At 46.2% G+C, this 8,503-nt stretch overlaps 2 protein-coding genes across 2 annotated transcripts; both read left to right on the forward strand.

Annotated features, from left to right (window-relative positions):
* Positions 1 to 152: 152 nt before the first annotated feature.
* Positions 153 to 440, forward strand: T265_09375 (hypothetical protein; the record flags this gene model as incomplete). The annotated part of the gene is made up of 1 exon (XM_009175418.1): positions 153 to 440. One exon carries the CDS (start codon positions 153 to 155, stop codon positions 438 to 440), a length of 288 nt encoding a protein of 95 aa, XP_009173682.1.
* A 1,230-nt stretch (positions 441 to 1,670) lies between these two features.
* On the forward strand, positions 1,671 to 2,478 carry T265_14821 (hypothetical protein; the record flags this gene model as incomplete). The annotated part of the gene is made up of 3 exons (XM_009175419.1): positions 1,671 to 1,903; positions 1,939 to 2,252; positions 2,288 to 2,478. Coding segments are annotated over 3 exons (735 nt in total), but the record flags the coding sequence as incomplete, so codon positions are not given.
* Positions 2,479 to 8,503: the final 6,025 nt, after the last annotated feature.

An 8,503-nucleotide genomic window follows, 5' to 3' on the forward strand; every position in this document is an offset into this window, starting at 1 on the left:
ATTGTGGCACTCGTCAGCGCAAGTACTGGTGGGTGACGATGCAACAGGTTCCGGTGACTTTTTGGTAAGCTGTCTTTGAATTCTTGTACGAGCAGCTTTAAGTTTCAAGGTATGGAATTTTTTGGTAGTCGGTGGACGCAGAATGACACAAGATGAAGCAGTTGCTCTGCGTCTTATTGGGCTGGAGTATTTGCTCCGAGGAGGGGGAGAATGACCTGATATCCATATGGATATCGGCTTACGGCTTCGTTGCAAGTAGATGTGTTGGTGGGGGCACGGCAGAGGAAGACCATGGATCGGTGATTAGGGGTCGAGACGAACAGAGCAGCGTATTGCTCTGCGGCGAAGTCAGTGCTTTCCATTACACCAGTCCGACTAGTGGCCGCTCTACAAACCAACGGCTACAGGACAGCTACGCACAAGATGCAGGGGTTGTGTGATTTGAGAACAATTACCATGGCAGAACGAGGCCAGCTCGACTTAGGTAATCACTTTGGAGATCAGCTGAACCCGAAAATTGGTCGAATTTGCGCCCAAAGTGGTTGGAAGGAGAAAAAACTAGGGAAAATAGGAAGTGCCGTGCGCACACGGTAAGCCTACTGGGCATGCCATTGTTTACTTCTTCCAAAGCCGTTTCTTTGCTTACGCCCGCGCTCCCAAAATCTTTGAGAAAGGGACCAGTTGGCTATGAATGAATCCTTCCCGACAGTGAAGCTCCATCTTGCTCACCACGAGGAGCAGAGAGGCGAAAGCTTTAATGAACAAAGGTGTCAGGAGAGATTAACAATTGGTACTATCAACCTAGCTCCAAATCTGTTCACGTTAAATGATTTCAAACTTGGGGTAATAGCCATTGCTTTCCGCAGTAAGCTTCCCGAAAGTAACCATTTCGATTGACTGCAGTATTCTGACACATGTTCATTACCCATTTGGTAGACACAGAAGATGCGCGCAGACTGACTGAAATTATCTTTGTTTCAGGCTATACTTGTACGAGAAAACTATGCTGGGCAAAGAATAGCTGAAATGGGCAGAAATGACTCCAAAAGTATGTACGTGGAAAGCGACTTTTAAAGTTGCCATGCCTGACTTATTTCATGGCACTGTTCCATTTAGTTGCGCCCATATAGGTTGCGATCACGCATGCAAAACGCTTCCTGTAAACGTCAAAGTTTACAATTTACCAGGGGGACACTGCAAATTGCGATAAACGAGGCCCATCTGCCGCACAGCGCTCTTTGCCGAAAAACTTTGCGAGTAAAATAAAACTGTTTTCGACAAAATGTCGCATTTGGTTGCGTACCTGCTCACATTTTGCAGCTCACCGAATTTCACTGTCCACTGTAGCAATCATTCCCCTGGAGGAAAAGCCTGGAGAAATACATTCTAGCATCGTTGAGACCCTTAGGTGCCTAGATGTGGTTCAAAATTTGAAGTCGTACTGCAGACTCAATTATCTGTCTCTTTTTGTCCATCAACGACACGTTATATCTTTCAAAAATTCAATTTTGTTGTGCGAATACTGAGCGCCTGATTATCCGATCACCGCGCCTATTTTTTATTTGTACCGTACACCGTAACCTTCCTCCACTCACGGAATTCCATCATTCTTCCAAAATATTCCCCTCAGTTACTTCTATTTATCGTTTGGGCTTGGTTTGATCAAGAAGGTACTGGCAATTTGTCCCATGCGGCTCGGGTTTGTTTCTTCACACTGAACTTTTGGCGGGCCTCACTAGCTTGAATTCGATTGGTCGTACGCGCGTCTCACACCGGGATTCTCTCACGATGAATACCGAACCGGTCGCGACTTTTAAGCTTGTTCTGGTAGGCGATGGAGGAACGGGGAAGACAACTTTCGTGAAGCGTCACATCAGTGGCGAGTTTGAGAAGAAATATGTTGGTGAGTCCTGGCGTTGTTTTCTCTTTATTTGCTAGCTACGCTGGGCGTCGAGGTTCACCCTCTGGATTTCCACACAACCCGTGGTAGAATACGATTCAACGTCTGGGATACTGCTGGGCAGGAAAAGTTTGGGGGCTTGCGTGACGGCTATTATATACAGGGCCAGTGCGCAATTATAATGTTTGACGTGACCAGCCGCGTAACGTACAAAAATGTTCCTAACTGGCACCGTGATCTCGTTCGGGTCTGCGAAAATATCCCCATTGTACTCTGTGGAAACAAGGTGGACATTCAGGACCGAAAAGTGAAGGCGAAGTCCATAACCTTTCACCGGAAAAAGAACCTTCAGGTGCGAACTTTTATCGAATCTACATACCTCTCAAGTATTACGATATTTCAGCTAAATCAAATTATAACTTCGAGAAACCCTTCTTGTGGCTGGCTCGAAAGCTTGTCGGAGATCCCAACTTGGAATTTGTCGAGATGCCCGCCATGCAACCTCCAGAATTGACCATGGATGCGGCCCTTGCGAAGCAGTACGAGCAAGAGCTACAAGTAAGCGCCCGCGCATCTTGATAATGTATTCACTATAGATGGCCGCTGAGGCATCCTTGCCGGATGAAAATGACGAAGAGTTCTAAACCGACACACCCGCCAAATCAGATGTCATAATCGTCCGAACCGTTTTCTACGTGATGCCCAGAATCAATGTATTTAAATGGATCACCAGCCACAGAATAAACCATTAATCCAGTACTGTGGGTTTTCTTTGGCGCTTAAAAGTTTGCACATGTGGACGCGTAGGAGAATAATATGAGCATTATCCAGTCCTTCGGTTTAAGTCGTGTCTCACCAGGTACGCCTGTAGAGCCATAGTTTCCCATTGCCACAACCGTCCGATCTGCATTGTACTAGGTATTTTGTCATCAAAGTGTATGCCTCGGGAAGGTATGTACTACATAAACCTGATGGTAGGTCTCAGCCTTGTGCTAATAAATGCTTTATATTGCTCCGAATAATTGGTGTACTGTAAGTGGGATGGGTTTCCGCAGCCCTAATAACCGCACTGTTGCATTCCACCGTTCGTTCCATTTGTTTTGAGTATTGTTAGTGGGGCGGACTCAATATTGCTATTGCAGATAGCCATGTCTATAGCTCGCCAATTCCACTGGTTGCCCCATCGATTTTCTCAGTTTCGTATCAGTTTTTCAGAGGGGCAATGTTTTGACTTGAATTACCTGATTACCCTTGTGAATCATGATAACAACTAGTCTGTATCGGTTGGTTGTACGAAATGTCGGTAGCAGGATTAACCGGTAATCGGTTTGTGACGCAACATGTCTGTTGGATTGAGTGTTTTAATCTCATTCCGGCCTTAACTTCTGCGTCCTCTGGTAGTGGACAGTCTGGATGTATTCCTCCGGCACAAGTTCCTCGGCGTATGAACTTTACCGTCAGGAGTAAGACTAAAGACGAACTTAATATCTGTTCGCGTTTCCCTGCATTTGTTAGGCGGGTGTCACCAGTGGTGTGGGGACCATGTGACCCTTCACCCGGCTGAAGACACCAAGATATGGCTGCCAATCGATGTCAATGACATTCATGTTACGAATTTTCATCCAGATTGGGTTGTGGATGTAGGTACTTTATGTGTATTGTAAGTTCTGTCTGGGCCTATTTCTTCCATCAGAGTTCCACAGTGTCGTATGACAGTTTGGCGTCACTTCCCTACTATTGCTATTGGTGATGGTGATGACTGCATGCTATTCCGCTGCATGACTGACAGTTGAGATTAGGATGGTTCAGCTGTACCACCTTTTCAGTGCCTAATTGCCATGCCACCCGAAGGAAGCACGAGAGATGTGTTACTCTTAGGTTGCCCAAGCCTAGACAGACCCACATAAACTCAACCATTTAAGCTTAGACCAGCATGTCGAGGGCGAGGAAAGCTTGATTGTATATCTGTTCGGCTGAAGTTCGTCTGTGATCGCTGGCTGGTGCCCCGTGGGGTCCTCGAAATATTCTGGAAATTCACCCCCCGGAACTTGTCTAGCCTTGGTTTGTGGCTCATATTTAAGTGAAGGCGTAGACCTTTTTTTCCATTTTTCCAGACACAGGACTTCCCACCAAACTTTCTGCGCTCTGCACTAGGCGTTTGGCTGTTAAGTGTTGGTGTTTGCCACCAGTTCTGTTGATTTTGGCCATACACTACTAAGCGTTGTCAACACAGAAATTTTACATGCTAGATGTTCATGGTAGCAGATAAAGATTTGGTAGGTTTTTCCACCCTGTAGAGATTATCAAGTTAAACAGCCAAGTTAAACGAATGACTGGGAAAAGAGAACAGAAGATGCGACATAAGGACAACGTTGGACTTGTTATTAGCGATGGAATCTATGTCTCGACAGTGAGATTGAGAGTCATCGGTCGTTGTGGGAAAGGCAACGTTGCACCCGACTCTTAGCTTGGTCGAGGGGTCATTGGTAGAATTAAAGATATTTGATTGAGTACACTGGGTTCTTCGAGATGAGCTCATGTCTAGTGGGATGGGCCGTGGTCCATTTATGCTTCGGTAAAGTGTAAACAACGATTGTTCAACGGTGACACTTTCGATGCCTATCTGCTACGCCACTCGAAGGAACTGTGAGGCCTGAGGTCCTATCAGGTTGCCCAAGGTCAGGCAAGAGCAGTCGAGATGCCTAGTTGGGGTTCAAAACATTGGCCCTCGGGCCAGTAAGTCCGCTGCTTAACTAGTTGGCTCTCTCGAGCTGTACAGTGTAGCCACAGAAAGTGTGCATTGATTCTTTGTAGAATTCAGGAGGTAGAAGCGATGATATAGCACAGGGACTTTTCGGTAGTGGCAAAGACGGAAAAGGGAGTACCGCCGGTAGTTTAGAGAATTTAGGGTGTTGGGTCTCTATAGTTTGTCTTTAGAGGTCGGCCGTTAGATCCCGCAGTGGTAAAGGGTGGGTTCTTGAAGGGTAGCACAATCCGGGGTGTGTGAATACATTCGGAGTTTGACGAAACTAGGTCATGTATGAAAAGTAGTAAAACCATGCGACGTAGGGTAGGACCTCAGGGTTGTTGTCGTCAATCTAAAAACGGGCCGATTCGTAGAAACTAACCCACTGCAGTTGATCAGAGGCTGCAGACCGTGGTTCGGCAGTAACCCTTATGTCATACTCTGTCGAGAGCTTCCGAAATATCAGGGTGAATCAGTTCGGTTCCATCGAATGAGTCTAAGGCAGGTAACTAGACTTAAGACCATTCCGCTCAGGAGGATACTGCACATGGTCACGGAATCTGTTTGGTCCGGGTCCCGAACTTTGTACAAAATACAACCGTTTTAACTGTAGTCGTTCGCGTCACAAAGGGTCCACGCTTGTGGATAGGAAGTATATGTCGAAATTCCCAAGAAAGTGAATAAGGGACTAACGCTGGAACGCACTATGGAAGCAAAGCAGGCGGGGAACGTTCCGGACCAGGAAACTTGTATCAAGGCAAAGAGGAGAGTGGTGAACCCTCCTTACGGCAACAGCGGTGTGGACAAACAAGTGGCAGCGCTTCAATCGGGTGAGACCGGTGTGTGTCAGTAGCACCTGTGCTGCAAGCTGACTGGTCCGTTCCAACCCTCTGCCTACTGTCGAATGAGTCCCTGAGGTTGCATTCTCATTTAAATTATCAAATCCTCACCATGGATTTTCAAATTAGGTGGCAGTTTTTGTTCGACAAACTGACGACGAGACTCATGACTTCGTTTCTGTTGCTTGGCCGAATTCCTTCGTGCTCTTGATGTTCATGGAAAGTCAGAAAAATCAACTGCTCAGATCATTACGACAATAACCTCCAAAGGCTGCTTTCAGGTTGATCCAACTTGAACTGCAGACAGACTTCTTCATTGAGCCTGTGCTTGTCACATCCAAAGATCTTTGGGGCCACAAACATGTCAGCCAACAGCCCGGGAGATTTACAACGCCGAACATCTGTGTGGCTTTCGACTTAGCTGGTGGAGCTTTCTGCGTAACTATCTCATCATAAATAGCCTAGCGGCTAACTCTGATGTTAACAGCGGGGCCTATAGACGGTAGGTTTACAGCCAACCAATGTCGAGCTAGCAAGTAACCAGTGGGTTTCGTCAGGGGTATCCAATATTGCTAATATTATTCCATTTTGTGGTAGGCAACATTTCAAGAAGCATTCTTTCGCGAGTCGATAGTCTTGACGTCCTCCCGTTTCCAGGGGGACTTCGGCTTTGTTGATGACTTAGTGAGTAACTTTCAAACCACCCTCAGTATTCAACAACAGGTGTCGCGTGTGTTTCTCCTCAGCTGAGTGCAACATTCTCCTGTACAGTCCCAGTAGTAAACGACTTCCCACATGGCCCCCGGCATCATGAACTCATGAATAATGACATCGGACGGAGCATAACCCAGATAAACATAAACGAACCGGAATACTCTACCTCGGCAGCCTAGATTTGAGTCTGGCCACAGGTAGCTACTTGCTACGTCATCGATTTAGTTCCACGGCAGTTCAACATTAGGTGGGAGCCGGGTAGCACAATGGCATCTACCGCTTCTTAGCTCATGGTTGTGAAGGAACAACTGGTGGGTAATACTAAAAAGAGGTCGCAATTGTCATTATGCCTTTAGTTCAAGCTGGACACCATCAAGTCATGCCTTGACTGAACTGATTTGCCCTACTTATGCATTGAAGTCCGCAACACTTAAGCTATATATGAACTCATCGTGGTAGGTAAAGCAATGGTTTCTTCTTAATGAGGTGTTTGACGTAATCATGGTTGTAGTTGTTTGGTACATAAACCGTGATCTTAAAGAGCGATCAATATTTTGACCATTGTGAGCCCTTATGGACATGAACAGGTGAACGGCGCAGAGTTTACTTTTTGGAGGAACCCAATGAAACTAAGAAGCCTAAGCTCGGTAGCTGAGGATTTCATCAGAATGGGGCGCATCTAGCCGCGGCAGCTGAAGAAACGCCTGTAGTTCGCAGCCGATGACGTCTAGTCAGAGGTGTGAGAAGCTCAACTGCCGTACTTCCGCCTTGTATTGGGATTTCAAGAATGCAACGAACGTAAATCAACAAACTGTCAGCAGAGGCGTGTTGGCCAGTTTGCCTAAGGGTTCGTACACTACTAGCTGCAATTAAAACAGAGCAGTGGAGACTGAAAGTCAAGGGGAAAAGTGAGTGGCGATGTCCGATCCGTCACCACCACTAGTGTCTGATATACTAACAGCTAGGATCTATGAAAGAGTGGTTATCTAAATGAGGTAGGATGGGGTTAAAGTCATTGAATAAAGATAGGACGCATCAACAGCCGCGTACTCTCCCTTATCTGTCCTCATGTGTACAGCTAATAAGGCGTCTTGATTGCTCACGCGATAGCGAATGTGGCATGAAGGTGGGTATTATCGTGTAATTCCTGATTGTCTTTAGGCTGAGATGCTGCCAATGTGCCCGTATATCCATTGAAAAACACCTAAGGTCATCAACCAAAGACCGACCGCAAAGCAGTAGTTTAAAGTAAGGTCAAGAAGACTGTTTGCCCGACACCTATTCATTAATCAACCTGGTGGAAAATACCTCGTGGATTCCGTGCTGGTATGCCTCAGTCTAGCTGTGTATGTTGCTGGAGTACACAGACCTGACAACGATAAGCACCGGTCTTTACGGCACCGGGTTAGCACTTACCATTTTTCAAGCCAACCCGCTTTATATCATATCGTTTTCGTCAAGTAGTCTCTCCATGGGTTTCATTAACCGACGGTCAGTCCAACTGAGTTAGGTTGTCCGCATGTGCGTGTATAGTGGCAGGCCAGAACCAATGCCTGTCGGTTTTCCCCTGATCTTTCTGAGAGGAAACACCACTGCTGGCTAGTTTGGGTCTAACCTGAAGAGTCTGCTGAGTTCCAATGTCTTTTAATCACGATTTCCGCAGTACGGTGGAGTCTATGAATGCGCAGTCGTAAGTAGCGGTAGGAAACTACTACAGAAATAATCACCACTGTTATCAACCCAACCATTGGCCAGGCATGCGGAACGATTCACGGAAAAGATTTATCTACCCATTTGATGGCAGGGTGTTCGAACTAGAACATGCAGTTTTTCAGTACGAAAGGTTGCCCATAATTTGTTTGTTAGGAAGTACAAAAAAGCCCACTTTCAGAGCACCGAAGTTCTGAAGAACATAACGTTTTTGAATGGAGCTTTATAGCTCAGCGTCGTCACGTTTGGGGTCAAACGTCTTCTGGTGAGGTGAATCAACTGTCCACCGAAGTGATATACTAGTGGAAAGGCAGAGTGCTACTCATTTAGCTGGATAGACTGCTGTTTAAGCCTTAGCTAGAACACTGCCGTCTGTGTACGGCTACCTAGCAAAGGTCCTGTACTGAAGGGCAGGAAAGTGTCGTAGCTACGGCAACTTTCAGGTTTTTGCAAAGAACGCAGCCGCGTGGCAGAGGAACTAGTGCATAATGGATGTTGACCATTCAGAATTATCAAATCTCGTTTTTGTCTTTGAATTTAGTCGCATCAACTGAGCTTAGAGTAAATGAATTTACTGTTATCAGTTTTTTTTGG

This window comes from Opisthorchis viverrini (assembly GCF_000715545.1).
Source record: "Opisthorchis viverrini unplaced genomic scaffold opera_v5_271, whole genome shotgun sequence".
Lineage (NCBI taxonomy): Eukaryota > Metazoa > Platyhelminthes > Trematoda > Opisthorchiida > Opisthorchiidae > Opisthorchis > Opisthorchis viverrini.